This window comes from Syzygium oleosum, unplaced genomic scaffold, assembly GCF_021117445.2.
Source record: "Syzygium oleosum isolate NSW1041296 unplaced genomic scaffold, Sole_v2.1 Sole_v2.51, whole genome shotgun sequence".
NCBI lineage: Eukaryota > Viridiplantae > Streptophyta > Magnoliopsida > Myrtales > Myrtaceae > Syzygium > Syzygium oleosum.
In genome coordinates, this window is record NW_026607535.1 from 966,175 (window position 1) to 989,288 (window position 23,114).

Here is a 23,114-nt window from a genome sequence, read left to right on the forward strand (position 1 = left end):
CTTTTCTTTGTGGAAAAATGAGGTGACTCCAGGAACTTTAATGAAAGTATAAGTTTGCCCTTAAACTGTTAATCTTCCTGAATTTTCATTTTGTTACGGCCATTAATCCCCGTTATTTTTTCATTAGAATGTGCAAAGCACATGAGAAGCATACCTATGTCCTCTTTCATATGCACCAGGGAAGAGGAATTTTGGAGCAGTTTGATTCCATTCGCAAAGGATGCGCTGGACTTCTCTCTATTCTCCACTAACTTCCCGAAAAAACTGCATCCAAAGGACCCGTACAAATTTTGCTACAAGACATGGACAACCTGTTGGCTTGCTGGTCCTCTAGTGAAGAATCTCCGTTCTCAGTAAAAGAAAATGGTAGTGTGAACTTAAGGACTTGGGGATCTGCAATTTAGCTCTGTGGAAAACACATATTGCCGGTAGGGTAAAGAATGAAATCACTTTAATACCCGGCAAAGTGCTTGAGATGATAATTTTGAAATCCTTCGTTTAGAATAGTGGTGATGTGCGCAGTAGAAATTGGCTGTGGGAAACTCGATTCCAATGGTATACTTATGGAACAAATACCAATATAACCATTTAAGTTCAAGGAAAGCTGCAATCACCTAGTAACTACTGCATGGCTTCAAAATTAATTAATTATTCGTCTATAAAGAAGAATTTGTATATCTCAGAATTTCAAGGGAAAAGTACAAAAAAAGTCATAAACCTTTTGCATTGATACCAATTCAATCATAAATCTTTTAATTGGTCCAATTTAGTCTTAAACATTTTCACATTGGTACCAATTGAGTCCATCCAGCCAATTTAAAGCGCAAATCACTGACGTAGACACCGACCATACATGGCACAACCAGTACTGATGTGGACATTTTTTAATAATAATTTAATAATTTTGTGAATTTTTATAATGTTTTTGGTTTTTTCTTTTGTTCTTTTCTTTTCTATTCTTTACTCTCTCTTTTTATTTGGTTGAGGGCCGACAAGGGCAAGACATTGCGATCAATCTGGGCAAGAGCCACCATGAAGCCCCTAAAGGTCGACTACATCACCATCTCTCCAAAAAAGAACTGAAAAATCAAAAACAAAAAACAAAAATATTATAAATATTATAAAAAAATGTCCACGTCAGTACTAGCCGCGACACGTAGGATTGCTGACGTCTATGTCAGTGATTTCCGGCCAAAATTGGCTGAATAGATTCAATTGGTACACGTAGGAATTCACTTTATGAAACCTTCCTATTCACTACGGAAGGTGATGAACATGAGGTTCATCTAGTTCATCTCAATAACACAAGACAATCAAATTTACAATCACTTATTCGGGGACATACTCATGCAAATGTAGTTCCCCACTAGAGCTAACAGTCCTTTTATGCCTAAATAACATCCATCCTCGTGATCTTCGTGGGAATTCACTATTGCTACGAGCATTCAACTGCATAAACTAAGTTCTCAAAGTCATGGGAATTATCACAACTAACCCACCATCGAAACAACTGTTTTCAAATCCAATTAATGCATGGAGTGCTTCCTCGACACTCTTGATTTATACATGCCCCCAGGCTTGTGCTTTTGGGAAAGATTGATTTTCCCCTCAAACAATTCCGAATCGCACACAAAACACTTACAACAGGACACAGACTTACTTACGGCTAAAAGCTCAAATCTTTAAGCTGCACCAACTGAATTTCGAGCAAAATGGAACCCAACGCAACGCCATGCGCATTCAATTCCATCACACAGCTCATCACATTAGCACAACCGCAAGAGTTCAAAAATGCTCCGTAACATCTCCGAGAATCATAGCTCGAGCCCTAATTTTTCCTCACAGTCCACCGTTACTCGACCGATAGTCAAGAGCAGGAGCTACGGATCAGCTCGAGACTCTAATCACATACAGCCGAGAGCAAGCGAAGCAAGTACAGTGAGAAGAATTTCCTCCTCCGAGGACGAGAGAGAAACTGACCGGAGATGCGGTTTTTGACGGAGGACTGATCGGAGCGCGGAGATTGCGGCGAGATTGGCCGAGTGAAGAAGCAAGAGCAGCGGATGACGATCACCATCTTCTTCTTCTTCTTCTTCTTCTTCGTCGTCGTCTGCTTCAAGAGATAAACCGTTGATAGTTTCAGTGGGCTTTTTGTGTGCGGGGCTATGAAGCTTTTCGACCTCGGTTGTTCACAAAATTACGAGGATGTGCCACTGGATGACGAGGAGTTATCTGATGGATGAGGGCCTACCTCCTCATCCCTGGGCGGTCCAATCAGTGGAGAGCGAAATCGTGAGTCACTCTTTTTATTTTATTATTATTAGGGTTAATACCACGAAAAACTTCAAATTAGTACATCTGTAACAAATTTACCCCAAACTAATTTTTTGACCACCAAAAACCCCAAAATGGTATACTTGTGACAAATTTAACAAAATTAATTTTTTAATCACAAAAAATCCCAAACTTGTATATTTGTGACAAATTTACCCTTCGTTAGATTGGATTAATATAAAAAAAATCACAAACTAGTACACTTGACAAACGGAGGCTAAAGCCCCAAACTGATACATTAGTCAACTGCCACGCATTATTTAACTCAGCAATTTGACTGTAAAATTTAGTAAAAGCTAATGAAGCGTAAATTTGTCATAAGTGTACAAATTTGGGGGTTTTTGATGGTCAAAAAATTAGTTTAAGGTAAATTTATCACAGGAGTGTCAATTTAAAGTTTTTCGTGATATTAACCCTTATTATTATTAGTGATGCAAGTTATTCTTAATTTGGACATTCACCTGCTCTTCGTCTCCTCCTTATATTTGAATTAATCTAATTCTATATATATATATATATATATATGATCTTACGAAGATTCGTAGGCTGCATGAATGCACTCTACTCCTATATTATACTTCACCAAGTAAAGAATTCATTGGATTGTATATAAGTCCTTAAAAAGCTTTATCTCGATCCTCTTCTAGTCCTCGGGATCAGCAGGATGTAAAACTTCCAAAGAGCATTCCCTCTCCAGAGAGCATTCCCTCTCTCTAGGGAAGATAAAGATATTGAGGGAATTATGGATGCGAGGCGTGTGGGTATTGGCATGTTAAAATAAGGAACGCATCGTGAAACCCGCCGTTCATGCAATGCAAACGGATAGGCCACGAAAGCCGTGGTAAGAGCAAAAACTTCATTCCTTTGGTGAGGTTACACTCTTAACCGAACATCAAGTATCCAAGAGAAGGTCCTAGTTTCTATTTGCAGCTCAATTACTCTAATTAAAGAAAAAGGAAATGTCTAACTCATGACCATTTTTAAGCGAGATTCCGAGGGAGCAGTCCTCCTTGTGGTATCAACTTCTAGGATGTCTAACTCATGACCATTATTATTTTTTAATCAGTCACTTGAAGAAGCTCAGATCTGTTCCTTTTTTGGCTTAATTAGATTTTACTAGTTGAACTCTCAAGGAGAGGGAAAGATGATGGAATACGCCCATGGTCCGATGTTGATCTGTTCATGAAGGTAGATGCTATTATTGTTTTAACTTATTGCAAATGATCGGATTCACGCATCCGCACACATGCACACCTCGTACTTGTATGCGCCTTCGGCACTCCATTTCTAAATTCAGGTAATTGATATTGGATCCAGGATAAATCTCATTGCCGAATAATTAATATATCCTCAAGGTTAGTTCTTGAATAGCCATCACGGAGTAATATAAGTTGTCCATCGCGTTGCGATGGATACTCTCTCCATGAAGTCAATTGAGTCTTGGAATTACTGATCAATGTGTATTTTGATGGAACAGCACCGACATATGCAAGGACACCATCCTTGGAGATGAAATGAAACGGGGACTTTCATGGTGGATAAGAAAAAAGCGAGTGACAATAGGTTAATCCTGGTTATCACCAACGTTGCCGATAATTTCATTGCCGATTGTCCGAGCAACGGAAAAGAAATCTTTTAGCAAAATGATTAGCTCTTTTCGTACTACATGTTATTCAGATTGTTGACACCCAAAATTACCCCCGGTGGGAGCGGGCCGATTGCAAGTCACAAAGGACATAAAACCATAGCATGAATCCGGAGAAAGGCCGTGAGTCAGGCCCAGAGGCATCGGAAAGATTCGGAGCAGCTATCGATAGGATACGTCATAGAAGTGTCGACGGGTTGACAAGTCTAAGATCACGATCCTTGCACATGACGTCGACAAGTCCAAGATCACGAGCCTTACACGTGATGTTGACAAGTCCAAGATCACGAGCTTTGCATGTGATGTCGATGAGTCTGAGATCATGAATTAAGCACGTGGTGTTACATGGTAAAGAAATTCATTTCCACGTGTCAAAAGGTAAAGACATGACCGTGGGCGTGAAGATCAAGGAAGCTAAATAGTGAAACGTGGGAAACAGCAGGGAATAAAGAGACGCGTGGAAGAAAATCAGCTATTATGTGATGCCTAAGGAGCGTAAGCAACATCGACAAGTCAGGAAGCGGTTAAAGTGTGAAACGTAAGGAAGTGAAAAACAACTTTCAAGGAGAAGTAGCAGTTACCAGGCTGCTCTATAAATACTCAAGGATTTCCAACGTAGAGACGACTCTCTCGAAACAAGACAACAGACTTCTTATCTATCTTTATTTTCGGCATAATAGGAGTAGTAGTAGTTACAGCTTTTAGATTTCACGTCGTAGATTCAATTCCGGCGCGAGTCTTTATCAGGTCTAGTATTGTTGATTAAATTCCAATGCTGTGCCACCAGTTCAACGTCGTCGATTAGATTATGGCGTTGTGCTTGGAATATAGTTGTTGATTGGATTTCAGCTATATTCTCTCAGGTCACGTCATTGATTAGATTCTGGCGTACCTGGAATTGCATTGTTGTGTACTAGTTGTGTCGTTGATTGGATTCCGACATAACTTGATCTTGGCATTTGCAAGTTGTCATCCTATTGTTAGTATTGTTGAGTTGGGTGTATTATTGAGTTAAGTTGTAAGGCACAAGTTGGGTTTAATAGACGCATTTGACATTCTCTGTCCGAGCTTGACTCAAGACCTTAGTCTCCTCTAATAAAATCCGAAACACAGCATTCGGTGAAAAATTTTCAACGTGATAAAACCGGCGAAACATCTTTTTGGCACGCCTGGTGGGATCCTTATTGAGTTAAGTGGAGAGAGTGCTATGCCACGCACCCGAAGTCGGACCAACTCGGATAATACTACTAACGAGCAAGCTGCATCGATGGCGGAAGATAATACTCGTGCTGAGACATCATCCGCTCAACTTCTTCATACCGAGGTTGTTAACCAATCTTAAGAGGAGGTCATAGATATGTCAAGGCAGCGCGTTGAAGATAGAAGGCAAACCGAGCTCACACCAGTTGCATTTTCTACTATGAGGTGGACTATTGAGGAAACTCAGATTGAGTTCGCTGATTATATGGTAAGGCGTATGACTAAGGTGGTTAGGCCTTTGATTATCAACACTTATCATGAATGTACTCAAGGTCAATATGGAGGGTCCATCGCGCCGACCCAACCGAGAATAGGATCTCCGTCAACATTGGAGGTCCTACAATACAGTTTGGGACGATGACCCAAGGCACATCGATGATCCCGCCCATTCGAATATTACCGAGGGGAGAAACCTTGCCAGTAGCACCTAGTGAGGAGTTTCCTCAGGCTAACGTGAGCCCAAATGGAGGGGTTGCCCGACAGACGATGATCGATGAGAACCTCCAGGGAGGACATCCAGTTACTTAGGTACAAGGTCCTCTTGTGATCTAGGTAAATCCTCCACTTGTAGTCTTGGATATTCAGAATCCTGTAGCGCCTTTGCCTAGGGGGCAAGAACAGCTCCAACAAATAAACATCCAACCACAACGTCAGGCACCTCAGCCTGCAGTGCCTAATGTAAATCAGTATTTTCCACCCCCTATGGGTCCAAATGTTCAAGTCCAGTTACCATTACCAGCATAGTTAAACCCACCAGTTAATCCACCTATGATTGCTCATAACGTACCACAGATCATGCAGCCACAACCTCAACAACAGCCACAGTTACTACAACAGCCACTCTACCAATTACCTCACCAAAATCTAAACCAGCCATTACCACCTAATTATGTTGTAGCTCCTACATCCGTCGTGGGTCAAGTAAGAAATCAGTTGGTAATGGATCCTGTGATGAGGGGATATGGTCATGATATGGGATACTTCCCGAATGTCTATAGAAAATCATATCCTGACTAGATGGATACCATACCATATCCGAGGGGTTTTAAAATGCTAGAGTTTACATTGTTCACCGGAGAGGAACATCAGTCCACTTTTGAACATGTTAATCGTTTTCTGGCGCAATGTGGCGATGCGGCTCATGCTGATTATTGGAAATTGAGGTTATTTCCCTATCCTTGTCAAAAATCGCGTTTACCTGGTATACTGCTTTACCTGCAAATTCGGTTACATCATGGGAACATATGGAAAGATTATTTCATTATCAATTTCAAAGAGCTGCGCCGGATTTGTCGGTAGCTAATCTCTCGACTATGAAACAGTTTGCCAATGAATCTGTTGATCAGTTCATTTCCAAATTTAAAAGGGCAAGGAATAATGTCTAGTCCCTTTACTTGAGAAGACTTTTGCCGACCCCGCTTTTAATGGACTAAAGTTTGAAATCCGAGACAGGATGGTTGGACAACCTTAATCAGATTTGCTTCAGTTGTCAACCATAGCTACTAAGCATGAAAGCCTCCTTCAGGAAAAAGACAAAATGTATGGTCGATAAGGTGAAGTTCGTTGGGCTGATGCTGTCGAGAGCGAGGATGAAACTGAATCAGCAGATATAGTAGATGTGGCTCTCGCTAAAATGGTGATTGATAAGCCATATATCTGCCAAGCTTTAAAGCCGACAAGAGTTAAAGAAAAATCTAACCTCATGACCAAGGCTAAGGAACCCATTTTTTATTCTTTCGATATTAATAAGATAGAAGAAATATTTGACTTGTTGTTAGCTGATAGACAGATCAGACTCACGGAGGGTCAAGTTTTACCCACTAAAGAGGAATTGGCGGCAAAAAAGTATTGTAAGTGGCATCATTCATGGAGCCATGCCACCAAAGACTGCCTGGTATTTAAAAGAAATGTCCAGGAAGCGATCAAGCAAGGGAAGATAAAATTTGCGGAGGACAAAGGTAAATCCCCGATGGAAGTTGAGGTCGATCCTTTTCCTGTAATGACAGGGATGGTGTCATTGAAGACGAAGACAAGGGGGCATCATCCATATCATTTTTACGAAAGGTGTAAACGATTGTTGGAACGGGACAAACATTATTCTAGTAGTCGAAGACGTCCGCCCAGTGAAGTTGTCGACAAATTCTGTGATTTGGCTCTCACCGACTCATATGATGAACAAACTCCTTCTAAAGGTGTCAATCGTCATAAGAGCTATCGAGACTACAATAAGGCCATTAAATCATTCAAGCAGAGGTACGAAGAAAGTGATCCGACCATTGGTACTTTGAGAGAACCTAGTGGTAGAGCTGATTACTATGTTAGTTATGCTCCACCACCTTCGTATTATGGGAAGATTGAGCCAAGTGGATGGGGCCCTAATTTCTCTGATTGAGGAGATCTCCACACAGACCCACATCCATCACGTCGACAAACTCTGAAAGTACCGAGATACCCACTTGTGGGTCAATGGTATGAGACCCGCAGAACTCAGAATCGCGACTCAAATTTGATACGAACTCAAAAAAGGAGAATGCAGTGGAAAAGAAAAGAGTATCAACTCCGATAACAAGTGAGTCAAGTTCACATCAAGCAGGTTAAGCCGACCCTGATTGCAGTACAAGGGGTCAAGCCAAAGTTCCCCAAGCGTGGAAATTTAGTCTGGAAAAGAAAACTAGAAAACCAAGCGTCGATATCTGGTCGACCTCAGCAATTTTCACCAAAGCAAGACGTTGAGCTTGCCCAGAGTGAACCGCAACGGTTGTCGAGGTCAGTCTCGTCACTGAGTTCTTGCATGGTTCGAGTATGCCTTCCATCGAACCTTCGGGTTAAGATGGTGGAGCCAGATCATCTTGCAGAAGTCACAATGGATGAGAAAGAAAGAGCAAAATTTCACTTTGATATAGAGGAAGTGGTTGAATTTGAGAAACCTCCACCCAAGGGTTCAAACCACTTAAGGGCTCTGAATATCAACGCAAAGGTTAATGGCCGACCTGTGTCTCGAGTGTTAGTGGATGGGGGATCCACACTGAATCTCATCCCATATCGTTTCTACAAGAAACTGGGAAGGCGCGACGAGGAGATTATCCAATCGAACATCCAATTATTTGACTTTACTGGAGAAGTCTCAGAGGTTAAAGGAATTTTCATCGCTGACTTAACCGTTGGCACCAAAACTTTCAGGACGTCCTTTTGTGTGGTTGATGCAGATGGGTCTTACAATTTACTATTGGGCCGAGATTGGATCCATAGTAATCAGTGCGTACCGTCGACTCTCCATCAGATGATAGTGTTTTGGAATAGGGATAAGGTAGAATACGTTAAAGCAAACACCAAGTCGCAAACAACCTGTGCACATGCATCTCCAATTCATCAATTGGTACCAGAAGACAATATATCCATCAGTAAGCCAACTCTCGTTGACCCCAATAGTATTACATTCTGCCGTTTCGATAAAGGGATCGTTGAGTGGGTCCCGAAGAGTCAACTGGCGCGGCAATTAAATAAGGTTGTGTGTGGAGAACTTTACGTTGTCAAAAGACCTCATTGAGAGGTACTCGGCCTATCGGGCTGAGCTCGCAGAGTAATCCACAGAACTTCCGAGATTTAAATGCAGCCACACCTAAGGATGAGTACCAAATGCCAATCGCGGATATGTTATTTGATTCGGCTTCTAGGAACGAAATCATGTCATTATTGGATGGTCATTCAGGCTACAATCAAATATTCATAGCTAAAGAGGATGTCCATAAAAATGCATTCAGGTGCCCTGGGGCTATTGGCACTTTTGAATGGCTAGTCATGCCATTTGGATTAAAGAATGCAGGGACAACTTACCAAAGAGCCATGAACTTCATCTTTCATGACATGATTGGGGACTTTATGGAAGTCTACATCGATGATATTATTGTTAAATCGGACCAGGTATGTCATTTAAATCATTTGGAACAAGCTTTTACTAGGATGCAGAAATTTGACTTGAAAATGAATTCGTTGAAATGTGCTTTTGGAGTAAGGGCTGGTAACTTCTTAGGTTTCCTGGTTAATCAAAGGGGAATTGAAATTGATAATAATAAAGCTAAGGCCACTTTAGAATTGCCGTCCCCCACAACCAAAAAGCAACTTCAGATGATTTTAGGGAAGATAAATTTCTTGCGTCGATTCATCACTAACCTGTCAGGAAAGATTGAGGTGTTTTCCCCATTATTGAAGTTGAAGAATCAAGAAGAGTTTGTATGGAAAGAGAAACACCAACATGCTTTTGACCAGGTTAAGCGGTACTTGGTTAATCCACCAGTATTGATGCCGCCGAGAATGGGTCAACCCTTGAAATTGTACCTGGCCGTTACGGATACTACCATCGGATGTATGCTGGCGCAGGAGAATAATGAAGGCAAAGAGCAAGCAGTATATTATTTAAGTCGGATGTTGAATGATCTTGAAACAAGATACACTGCAATTGAGAAGCTATGCTTGTCATTATATTATGCATGTACAAAATTACGTCATTATATGCTGCTGACTACGGTACATGTGATATGTAAAACATATGTGATTAAGTACATGTTGACACGGCCTATTGTTAGAGGTCGAATTGACAAGTGGGCGTTTGCTTTGACTGAAATAAATTTGGTCTATGTTCTGCTTAAAGCAATAAAAGGATAAGCCATAGCAGATTTCATTACAAATATCCTAGCGCACGAGATGAAAATAGTGAGGGATACATTCATGTGGTCCCATGGCAGCTTTACTTCGATGGATCTGGTACCCCTGGGTTTGTTAGGGCTGGGATCATGATAATATCCCCTCATGGGCAGAAAACAAAACTTATGTTCAAGATGAATTTCGAGTGCTCCAATAATCAGGCCGAATATGAGGCTTTAATTGTTGGCCTAAACATCATGGCCAACATGAAAATACGTTTCGTCAAAGTCATAGGGGATTCTCAATTGGTGATAAGGCAATTGTCTGAGGAATACTAGTGTCTTAATGAGAATATTATATCCTATTATTCACTGGCCAAAGAGCTCCTAGATCGCTTTGACGACTTTGAGCTGGTCCATATTAAAAGAGAGGATAACACGAAGGCCAATGACTTAGCACAAATGGCTTTCGGTTACAAAATATCAAAAGAGCTTGTTGACCGTATTATTACTCAGACCAAGGTTCTACCATCGATGAACAACAGAATCATGTTTACACAATCGACGGAAACCCTTATCGACAACGCGACTGTCGACGAAGTAGTAACTCAAGATTAGATAACTCCATTTATAGAGTATCTCAACAACCCAATTTCTAGTGAAAAATTTTTCAAAAGAAAAGCATTTAATTATCTGATGATTAGAGAGGAGTTATATCGCAAGACTGTGGACGGGTTATTGCTCAAATGTTTGGGACAGCAAGAGTCTGTGATAGTAATGGCCGAAGTTCATGAAGACATATGTGGAGCTCATCAATCAGGCATAAAAATAAAGTGGTTGCTCCATCGACATGGTTACTTCTGGCCAACTATCACTCAAGACTGCATAAGTTATGCTAAGGGATGCGAAGCTTGTCAAAGGCACGGTCCCATTCAGCAAGTTCCTGCGGCCATAATGAAACCTATCATCAAACCTTGGCCATTTAGAGGCTGGACGATGGATATAATAGGAAAAATTTACCCCCTTTCGTCGAGGAAACGTAGCTTCATTTTGGTTGCCATCGACTATTTTACCAAGCGGGTTGAAGCGGCCTCGTACAAGAATATAACACAAAACACAGTAAAAGAGTTCATCAAGGAGCGTATTATCCATCAATTTGGCATCTCAAAATCTATAACTACGGACCAAGGCACGGTATTTACTGGACAAGAGGTGATTAGTTTTGCCAAGGCTAGAGGCATCAAGATGATTCATTCAACTCCTTATTATGCCCAAGCCAATGATCAGGCTGAAGCCTCTAATAAAGCCATCATCGCACTGATTAAACGACACTTGGAAGATAATCCTAGAGAGTGGGATGTGTTGTTGTCGACTAAATTATGGGCTTATAGAACATCTAAAAAGACTGCTACAGGAACTAGCCCATAAATGCTCACTTATGGACAAGAGGCAGTTCTCCCTGTTGAAGTTACGGTTCAATCCCTACGAGTCAGACTCCAAAATAACTTGGCTAAGGAGGAATATTACGAGGTAATGTACGCTAACGTTGATGAATTGGGAGAAAACAGAGCGATTGCCTTAGAAAAGTTGATCCTCCAGAAAGATAGAGTTGCCAAAGCATTTAATAAACATGTAAAGTATAAACAGTTTGAAATTGGCGACCTGGTTTGGAAGACCATTTTGCCAACGAGTTTGAACAGTGAAAAGTTTAGTAAATGGTCACCAACGTGGGAAGGACCATTTGTGATAACCGAGGCATTCGTCGGGAATGCTTATCGATTAATGGATATCGAGGGAAAGGAGTTTCTCCGTGATATCAATGGCAAATATTTGAAGAGGTACTATCCTACTATGTGGGAGATGCGGGAAATAGATGAAGAAGAGACTGAAAATTCCGAATAAGTCCAATTTCATTCACAAACAAAAGACAGATTACTTAAAAAAAAATGTTTTTGGTTTTCTTTTTTCTCTTCCTTCCTCTCTCTTTCTTTCTTTCTTTCTTTCTTCTTCTTCTTCGTCTTTCCTTCGTTCCTTCCTTTCTTCCGAGCCCGGACCCACCAGCCGCTTTCACTCCCCCAGGCCGAGACCAATGTGTTCCTTAAAGCGGGCTACGAAGTGCTGCATCCGGTCTTCTAGGTGCTGGTTCTTCATCTCAGCCTGTTCCTTGGCTTCTTCGAGGTCGGGGAGCGTCTCTTCCAGGTTCAATAGCCACTTCTTGAGCCGTTGGATGAGCTCAAGGTGGGACTGCACCAGTTCATCCGACTTCTCAGCTATGGTGCCCAAGGATGTGGAAGCGGAGTTGACAAAAACTTCACAACGGGAGTCCATCGAGAGTCCAATCTCAATTTCATCCTGTTCGGGGCAAGGAACTCCTCACCTCAATCTTTTCTCCGCCCCCTGGATTCGCTCAGCAATCGACTCCCGATGCTTGTCGAGATGCTCTTGGGAGGAGTGGAGTTGGCCCTGCACATTAGAGAGTGTGTTGTACACTACATCAGCATGCTTGATCTCCTCCTTGAGGCTCTCGAACATGCGTTCCGCAATGAAGTATGCAGTGATGGCCCTCCCATTGGCTCGGAACTAGGACACCCCTGCTCGAAGACGGTCACGAATTCCTTGTAGTCAGCAAGGAAAGGGTGATCAAAAGGCAGGTCCTCAGGCTTCCCTCCTCGACCTTAGCCACCGCCTGGGGCTTAATGACCAGGACGGCATAGGTCAGGCTCAGGTAGGAGATAATCTCCTTCCACAAGGCCTTGAACTAGCGAGTGCCCAGGGCCGGGGACGAGGCACTAGATTCCATTGTTGTTGGGTAGGGTAAAAGAAGGAAACTTCTATGAAAGATGGGATTTAGAATTCAAAGTTGAGTGGTGAAGTCTTGATCGCAATAGACCTACTATTTATAGCCTGTGAATGGAGTCCCAACTCTTCACAAATCGGTATGAGAAGATCAGCCGACGTCACGAATATCTCAGACGGCACATTCGTATCTATTTGACCAGTCCAAGATACAAGGAATGGAATGTTGCAAGTAATGGCCATTTATTCCTTGAAGGTCACGAAACAAGATTCGAGGAAAAACGTACCGATGGTCACTCCCAGCCGTTCGATGACCTACACGTGTATTGATGAGATTCAATTACTACTCAGGCGTACACCCATGCGACGGCAAAATTGAATTGTACCGGTACAAATTGATTACGTTTCGTACTGATTCATTAAATGCAAATGCAGGAGGTTGTACACAGATGTCTTTTCGAGAGCATAAAGAAAGGATAGTTTGGTCAGTAACACCGCACAGGTCATCAAAGCAGACGCAGACTATGATTATTCGGATAATACTCAAGGGAAAGGAAAAGCCGAGTAACAAAAATATTTACAGCAGTACCATCCTCGGCATTAATGACATGGAAAAAGAAAGAAAAGATAGTGCTAGATATAAATTAAATAAAATGTTGTTCAAGGCCTAGGATGAAGCTGTGAAGTTGGATTTTTCGATTACAGTTTGATTCCAGAATTTTGTCCTTTTCAGCCTGGCTGTCCCCCACCTCAGTGCTTAGTTGCTTCGCAATTGCTTCAAGGTCTAATATGACCTTGCTTTCATCAAAGAGCGTCGACAGAGAAATGCTTTCGTTGGCGTGAAATGCCTTAAAGACCTTACGGGCCTCACCAAGCTCTTTTTCTTTGAGGCTCAGGACCCTCTCTTTGTCCTCGATGGCATTGACATATTCAAGCTCTGCCTTAAAAACCTTCACAGTTACATCGAATGAATCAGAAAATTCATGAAGAGCAAAATCTAGAGCTCGACAAGGCAAAGGGTAAGGTAAACTGGTCAGATAGTCAAACAAGGACCTGACTTTGCTTTCGAACTCTGGAACGTCACAAATAACATCGTACCCTTCTTTTAAGAGCTTATAAAGTTGAGCTCCTTTCATACGAATTTCATCATGATTAACAGAAGGAAAAAAGCTACCTACCGAAGGACGTTTACCTCCAATGACTCGAATGCCGTTAACCTGAGGAGTTTTAAGGGAGGGATGATCCATGGTAGAGCTCATTTCGTCCATTGATTTGCTTAAAAATTTGTCCATATTGGAGAACGATAATGATGACGTGCTTGGAGATAAGGGCATATCGGATATAGGAAACCTTCTGAAAGGATGTAATAATCCCATTGGGAGCAGAGTTATCCTCAACAAGGCTGGATCCAGGTCTTCAGGAAAAATCAAGACCTTATAGTCATCCCACCATTGATTAAATAACATTGAACCATAAGAGGTGCGGAAATTGTCGATAAGCTTGAACCGTCCCAGGATATATTTAGCAGCCTCATTATAACACGATGGAGCATCATTCCTTAGAGACAAAGAAGGAGGGAAATTCACTGAGTAGATGATTGGCATGGGAATACCTTGGACCAACCCAAATTGACGGGCACAGTAATGAGGGTTGTATGCCTCGAAACCAATAGGAAACCTTCCTCCAAAAGTAAATTCCAGTGGAATATCGGTGGGGATGAGGACGCTTCCCCAAAAAATTGAGGTGTCATACTGAGCAGTCGATGGGTCACACACGAAGTTTACGCCGAACCTATGAAAAATGAAGTCCTTCAGGGTAAGCAGAACACCCAGGAAGTACTCCAAGACTGGAAGTCCTCTGACTGGCTGGAGGAAAATGCTACAAAATTTCCAGGGTCCAAAAGCAGTCTCTATAGGCTGTTTATGTGCATCATACCAGTCGACAGGTGTAGAACCATAAGACGTGAACAATTGAGGGACGTATGATCGAACCCAACCATGCAATATCCACAGCGGGCCAATGAAAGGGTCAGGATGTGCACTAAACAATGAAGATTGTGCATCGGAAAGGCCTTTATACAATGCAGACAAGGCCATTCGACCTAACCCTACATCAACACCCTGAGTGAGGGCATATGCGATGTCCATAAGCCCACATGATATGAAAGTGGTATAAAAGATATATCGACAAATCCAACAAAGCAGGAATGCAACATGTTCTTGAGGAGTTAGTGGTCCGGCTGGCTTGCTAAACTCTTTGATGAAGTCATGAAATGAGAGATCAACGAAAGAAGTACCATAAAAATCTTGACATGACCACGACTTCTGATTATAAAATTCCACAAAACGTGATAGGCTAGTCAGTGACCACATATCGAGCAAAGTGATGGTTACCGGACCAGGGGGCAAAAAAAAGCAATTTGTTGATGGCAACCAGAGACAGCAAAGAGCTCCGATGAGCCCATATTCAACAGGATCTATAGAAAGACAGCTTAGTGACAAAGCCTCCTCTATTTTCGCTGCCTTCCAGATGACCGACATTTCTTATTTCATCATTTGGTACCACCGAGAGAATTGCTCATCATAGCATGGATACGAGTTGAAATGAGAATTCGGTGACGCCCAAGTCGAGATGCTAAGTCGGGTTTGACTTATGGGAAGAAGCTCCTTATAATAACGTGAAAAATGCTCGGTAAAGATGGATGGCAGAGATGTTGATTTGAGATGCGAGCCTAGGGTCATATGACGAGCTTCCACATCATAATCCATAAAGGATAGAGAGAGGCGCCCTTGTCGTTCAAAACTCCGAAGGTTCTCAAAACAATTCAGGTGAAAGATAGCTTGAGTATTGATTGGCGAAAAAGAAAAGTTAGCCATTGTGATGGGTCGAATGATGAAGCTCGACTACGGTTACCAGGTATTTATACTAGTCTATTTAGTCGATGAGTTAGGCCCACTAACTAGCAACATGCACATGAACGAAGGCGCAAGGCTCGGGATCCATTATCAAAGTTGGTTATGAGTAATCGTAGCATACGTGGACATCCAAGGAAAATAAAAAGTATTTTATTGAGGAGAAGGAGGTCTGCCGAACAAAAAATCATGAACCCCTCGTTGGAGCAAGAGTAATTGAGATTCTAATCTACTCATCTTTGAGATATATGCGTTTTTACTTTGACATTGTTCCATTGCAAGGTTCAACACTCGCATATGCTCCTTTTGTTTCAAGCCCTTCAAAACGCCAACGTGATAGCGCAATTCTTGTTCGACCTCTGCCTGTTGACGGAGCTTCATCTCCCGCCGTCGACGAGTCTCTTCAAGGGCTGTAGCAAGACGTCTTTCTTTTTCAACAAGGACACCTATTTCGTCTGTAATAACCCGAAGAGACTCGTGACGGATGTTTACCTCCTCACTAGCATCCTTCACAATGTCAGTTGGCTCTTTATGTATTTCTACAGGAATGGCCGTCTCTTGTACTTGGCCTAGGAGTTGTTGGTATTTATTGAACATAGTCTGGAATTCCTAGGAGAAAGTCTTGAGTCGCTCCCTGAGTGCTGGAGAAAGAATAAACCCAACTTCAACATTTTTATTTCCAAGGCGATCGATGAGGAGTTTGAATTGCTCCAAGGCTATAGCATCATACGACATCCTCGCGAGTCCTCCTATAGAGAAGTCCAAAAAGCACGTCAGCTCCATCTTCTTCTTGATTATAGCCAGTTTTGATTGGCTAGAGTGAGGCAACAAGTCGTATGGATTAAACACCAAAATAAATTCAGTTTCATCTATGGTGTGCATTGCCTTGCCTAGATATGCGACATATGAAGTGGCCGACTGATGGTCAGGTAAAGGAGTTGATGAGACAGGCATCGACGATAAGGCCTTGGCAGAATTAATCGTGGAAGTCGAGGCTACGAGCATTAGAGTGGGCGTCGACGGTGAGGCTGTAAAAGGATTGACCACAATGGCTGGAGTAGTGGTCTGTTGGACCATGACACTTGTCGATGGACCACATGCTATAAAACCGAAATGATATCTCAGTATCAGGGTTAGATAAGAATTGAAGACAAAGTAATGTTTGAAAAATGTGTACCTGTCTCAGGCATAGCTGTCTCGCGTCCAATCAGATTAAGAGCGATGGTGGTTTCTATAGTGGAGTCAAGGATTGGAGCAGTTCGGACAAGTGGAGGAGCATGAACAATTGCTGGTTCAACTGAAAAGAAACGGAAAATAAATAAATCAAATAAACTAGACAAGCAGAAAGCGCCAGTCAAAACAAAAGCTTACCAGGGGTTACAATAGTGGATGAACTAGGCTGGATGGTGAGTTGTGCTAGAGATGCCATTGATCTGGAAACAGAGGGGCCGGAAGACACCAAGTCGGCTGGGGCTGGTGTTGTGCTGGAGATGTCAGTCGATGGAATTGAAATGTTGCTGACCCACTTGACAGAATGAAGACCAGTTGATGCCAAGGCAGTGACAGGATTCTGGATCGTGGGAACAGAGATGCTATCTCCTTGACTCTTATCAAAAGAAGTAAGGAGTTCTGAAGAGGCCACATTGTGTGTAGCCGGCTCAGTAGATAGCTCGACAGATAAAGTTCTGGACTTCTTTCTTGGAGAAGGAGGAGAGGACCTCTTCCTTTTCTTTTTCAACAATGATACAATTTCTTCCAACATCTCTTCTTCATTTAGTCTAGAGATGATGCGAAGGGGAGGAAGACCTTATAAGTAACAAACCAATATAAAGGAGGGAATAAAGTGGGCTGACGTAGAGGAAGAAAGATAGAGGTTTACCATTAGTAGGATTTTCAGCAGTATCGACACCCTCTGTGTCAGAATCCTCTTCTGTTTCTGAGTTAAGGAATGGGAAAGTTAAGAGATGCATCGGATTGAAACAAAATAGGAACGTAGAGTGGTGGTGCCCATACCTTGGGTAATCGGCTTCTTAGAGTCATTCCGCTTCACACAATCAATTGCGGATTGGAGGGCCTTTTCGTATGCACTTTCAAATGCAAAGGAATACCACCAAGTTTGCCATTTAGCAAGGTGTTCTGGATGAGCTTTGAAACCATTAGGGAGGTCTGCACTGTAATAGGTGCGTATTGTGTTGGCAATTTCAATACAATAGAGAAGTGGACTTCGATTCTTGAGGGAGTATTCTTTCTTCTTAGTTCCTTCCGAGAAGCCCTTTGAATAAGAAATTGGCATGGGAATTGCTTGTCATAGTCCAAATTGCCTAGCACAATATTGTGGAGAATATACCTCAAACCTAGGATAGAATCGACCCTTTAATGAAGTCTATATGGGAAGATCTACTACAGACAAGGCACAAATTCAAAAAGGCCTATAGAAGTTGAATCGAGCCGGATTGAATAAATAATCAAATTCTCCATAGCCATATTTAAAGAAAATGACTTGGTCATGGTTCAGTTCAAGAAAGGCTCGAAGATAGAAGATAAAAGGAGGCACTTGAGAAGCAATATGTCGAGGGGCACGGTTCAGCAATCGATAGCCCACAAGTAAAGGTAAAGGTCTTTTATACCCTTGTAGAGCTAGATAGGGAAGATGACGATCACCTCTACTAAAAAGAGAAGGGAAATACAGAGCCATCTATGCTTGAAGTATCCAAAAAGCGCCGGAGATGGTTCTAGAATCCCCAAACTTCATTGCCCGAGAGGCGTGAGTAAAGCCTCTGTACAAAACTACAAGAACAAGAGAGGCCAATGCAAGGCGTTTTTCCGTGGCTAAGGCTGCGGCAATTTGCAGATAGTCTTTGCAAACTTTAAGGGCAAAAATAAAGAACATGTATTTTGATAGCCAAAAAGGCAAGAAAAGAAGATGCTCGTCCTGGGTAACAGGATTCGAAGTTCGGTAAAATCAAGATAAAAAATCGCTGTATGCCAGAACATCCTTAGAAATAAAAGGAGTAGGCAGTACGGGCAAATCCTCGACAGCATGACCAACCAGTCCAAAACCTGCTATAGCAAATACATCAAGCATAGTGATGGACATATGTCCCCAAGGGAAAAAGAAGCAATTGCTGGAAGAAGACCAGAAAGTGATGGCGGAGCCCAATAGCCCGCGTTTCAGGTCATAAGATGACATACTAACCTCGAGAGCGACGTCAATCCCAACAGCCGTCCATAAAAGTTGAGTTTCTTGATCGGCCATCAAACGAATAAACCATTTGTGAAAATCCTCTTTGTAAGAAGGGAAACCTCGAAATCGAGAAGACCCGGTGGACCATACATCCATGATGGAAGAATATTGCAATGCCAAAGTCTCACTGTGCTTATACGGGAAATGAAATTGGAGATTCACGGGAATATTAAGATGGTCTATGAAACTGGGACCCAGAGAGAAACAGTTGGCTTCATCCTCGACAGCTTTCAATAAAAGGAAAGAACAATTATCAACGCGCGGGTCTTCTTTGAACTTGTCAAAAGCCGCGATGTAGTCGCCAGCAGAATATTCAGACTTTTTGGACGCCATGAGAAATGATGGATCAAGATTGGAAAAGGTTCAAGAAGGGATTTTTAGGGTTTAAGGAAGAAGACACGACGATGAAATGAAGCACTTGCAAAAAAACAAGATGACGAAGACGATTCGAAAAGCCGTGATTGTTTGAAGAAAATACAAGGTGACGTGTCCAAAGAATATTGGATGAAAAATTCATATAGACTACTCGAAAGGACGTCAGGGGACAGAAAGGCATGATCATCGCCTAGGGATTCGTACACGGATAACGTATATCTTTAAAAGAAATAAATTCAAATTTATTCCTTTTAAAAGGGGCCATATGTTGACACTCAAAATTACCCCTGGTGGGAGCGGGCCAATTGCAAGTCACAAAGGATGTACAACACGGCCCGCATAGCATGAATCCGGAGAAAGGCCCAAAGGCATCGGAAAGATTTGAAACAGTTATCGACACGATACGTCATAGAAGTGTCGACAAGTTGACAAGTCTAAGATCACGATCCTTGCACATGACGTCGACAAGTCCAAGATCACGAGCCTTACACGTGACATTGACAAGTCCAAGATCACGAGCTTTGCATGTGATGTCGATGAGTCTGAGATCATGAATTAAGCACATGGTGTTACATGGTAAAGAAATTCATTTCCACGTGTCAAAAGGTAAAGACATGACCGTGGGCGTGAAGATCAAGAAAGCTAAATAGTGAAACGTGGGAAACAGCAGGGAATAAAGAGACGCGTGGAAGAAAATCAGCTATTACGTGATGCCCAAGGAGCGTAAACAACATCGACAAGTCAGGAAGCGGTTAAAGTATGAAACGTAAGGAAGTGAAAAATAACTTTCAAGGAGAAATAGCAGTTACCAGGCTGCTCTATAAATACTAATGGATTTCCAACGTAGAGAGGACTCTCTTGAAACAAGACAACAGACTTATTATCTATCTTTATTTTCGGCACAATAGGAGTAGTAGCAGTTACAGCTTTTAGATTCCACGTCATATATTCAATTCCGGCACAAGTCTTTATCAGGTCCAGTATTGTTGATTAAATTCCAATGCTGTGCCACCAGTTCAACGTCGTCGATTAGATTTCGGCGTTGTACTTGGAATATAGCTGTTGATTAAATTTCAGCCATATTCTCTCAGGTCACGTCATTGATTAGATTCTGGCGTACTTGAAATTGCAATGTTGTGTACTGGTTGTGTCGTTGATTGGATTCCGACATAGCTTGATCTTGGCATTTGCAAGTTGTCATCCTATTGTTAGTATTGCTGAGTTGGGTGTATTATCGAGTTAAGTTGTAAAGCACAAGTTGGGTTTAATAGACGCATTTGACATTTTCTGTCCGAGCTTGACTCAAGACCCTAGTCTCCCCTAATAAAATCCGAAACGCAGCGTTCAGTGAAAGATTTTCGACGGGATAAAACCGGCGAAACACAGATGGAACTAATTGCACGACCAAATAAATCAAATAGAGGCACTATTAGGATATATGACTGCAACGCAAGTTACCACTCTCATCTTTCCTTTTACTTCTGATGGATCCTTGGCATGTGAAAAGTGCCTATCTTGCATCTCCATCTCTCAATCATTAGTGCTTAGATAAACAGGCCGTGTTCAGATCACAAGTGATCTCTTCTATCGTGCAGGTGAGATGATGGGATCGATGAAAACTCTTCTAATGGATGAGAAATCAACCGTATGGACAGCTCGACACCGTTTCAAATTGCGAGCTGCATGCAACATATCGTCCATGTAGTCGATTCTACCAATATTCATGTCCCTCCTCCAAAGAGCCATACCTAATTATATAGCTATGATCAATGCCTCTTTCAGATTTTTCATCAACGGAAATCCTCATTCAAGTAAACACTTTCTTTTTAAGGGTTATGACACTCAATTGATCCGTAGAAAAATATGACACCGAAGTGAGTGTCATACGAAAGTTAGGGTACTTATAGTGTCATTTATTCTAGATATTGTATTGGCATTTAATCAACCAAGCTACATTTAGTGATGACAACTAAGACTTGATAATGTTGATTTTTGTCACGGTTGTTGCTTCTATCAGAAATATCAGACAAATGGATGTGTTTGGACTCATTGACAACAAAATAAGGCAATTTTGATGACTATTTTGTAAAGCGATCAAGACAATACACTAAAAAAGTGTTTAATTGTTTGTTGGCATTGTGGTAATTCTTTTTAGGGTTAATATCACGAAAAACTCTAAATTGTTATGCATGTAATAATTTTACCCCGAACTAATTTTTTGACTACCAAAAGCCTCAAACTGGTACACCTGCGATAAATTTACCCCAAACTATTTTTTTGACCACCAAAAACCCTACACTGGTACACCTGAGATAAAATTACCCCAAACTATTTTTTTGACCACTAAAAACCCTACACTGGTACACTTGTGACAATTTTACCCCGAACTAATTTTTTGACCATCAAAAACTCTAAACTGGTACACCTATGATAATTTTATTCCAAACTAATTTTTTGACCACTAAAAACCCCAAACTGGTACATTTGTGACAAATTCACCCTCCGTTAGTGTTTGTTAAATTGTATTAATATCACGAAAAATCACAAATTGGTAAACTTGTGTAAAACCCCAAACTGGTATATCCGTCAACTACCACGTGTCATTAAAATTAGCAATTTGACAATAAAATTTAATAGAAACTAATGGATTTGGTGGTCAAAAAATTAGTTCGGGGTAAAATTATCACAGGTGTACCAATGTAGGGTTTTTGGTGGTAAAAAAAATAGGTCGGGGTAAAATTATCACAGGTGTACCCGTTTGGAATTTTTTCTGGTCAAAAAGATAGTTTTGGGTAAATTTGTCACATGTGTACCAGTTTATGGTTTTTCGTTGTATTAACCCTTCTTTTTAATATATTCAATACCTTTTGTTTTGCTGATATTAAATTTCAAAACACATATTAACGGGAGTAACAAATTCATAGTATAGTCCGCATCACATTTTAAGATACATCTTAATCAAATTTTATTGTAATTCTAAATAATATCTCGTGCTTATTTTACTTCGATATCAATTTCTTCTCATAAAGATGTCAAAATTTGGGGTTTGCAGTATTTCGTTATTGTGACATGAATGTCTACATAACACATTAAAGATCATAATGTAACTAAAAATATATTAACATAATATCATGATACAACCAAATTGAGATTTATAATGTTGGAAAAAGTAATTAACTTGGAAGTATCAATAAATGTAAGTTATATAAACAATCAGCTGTTGGCAAAGAAATTTACACAAGAAAAGGACGGAATATTGAAAATAAATCAAGGGACTTATAGATATGTATTTTGGGGGAAAGAAATATTGTGAATTTCTTTAAAAATATCAATTAAATAGTGCATTTTTCTACAAGATATCCAACCACTCGTTTTGTCTTACATTATCATTACAACGTCATGGATCATTAGATATTTATCAAAAAGAAAAATTTACGTAAAAAAGAAAGCAGAGATATATGAATTGGCAGATGATCTTGAAAAAATCATCCCTGATTCTCTACAAATAGAGAGGAGCAAATGGCCTAGAGAGACGAAATCATCTAACTCTCATGAAGATTCTATATAAATACCTTGCTTACTTTTTGTACACCAAGTCAATGGCACGAAGGTGAAGATTTTGACAAATGAAGAAAAACTATCAAGAGAGGGGAATTAGCAATCTTACCTTATAACTTCTCTTTCACGTTTTTTTTAATTAATTCATATTATTTTATGTACTCGAAATATTGCATGTCCTCATATCATGATTCAACGAATATTACAATTCTATATCCCATGTTTTCTTTTAATCGAATGTTAAATCTACATAATAGAGTTTGGATCTAGTTTAAATAACATTTGATGTAAACTCTAACGAGGAATTTAATTGATGTGAATATTTATTTTGTTAGAATTTTCTGCATATT

General features: G+C 40.9%; 1 protein-coding gene across 1 annotated transcript; it reads left to right on the forward strand.

Moving 5' to 3' along the window:
• Positions 1-11,307: 11,307 nt before the first annotated feature.
• On the forward strand, positions 11,308-11,781 carry LOC115661436 (uncharacterized). The gene has a single exon (XM_030583712.1). It carries the CDS (start codon positions 11,308-11,310, stop codon positions 11,779-11,781), a length of 474 nt encoding a protein of 157 aa, XP_030439572.1.
• The last annotated feature ends 11,333 nt before the right edge of the window (positions 11,782-23,114 follow it).

Excerpts from the sequence above, each read along its gene's own strand:
- LOC115661436 (XM_030583712.1), top strand. The coding sequence starts at position 11,308 with ATGCTCACTTATGGACAAGAGGCAGTTCTCCCTGTTGAAGTTACGGTT.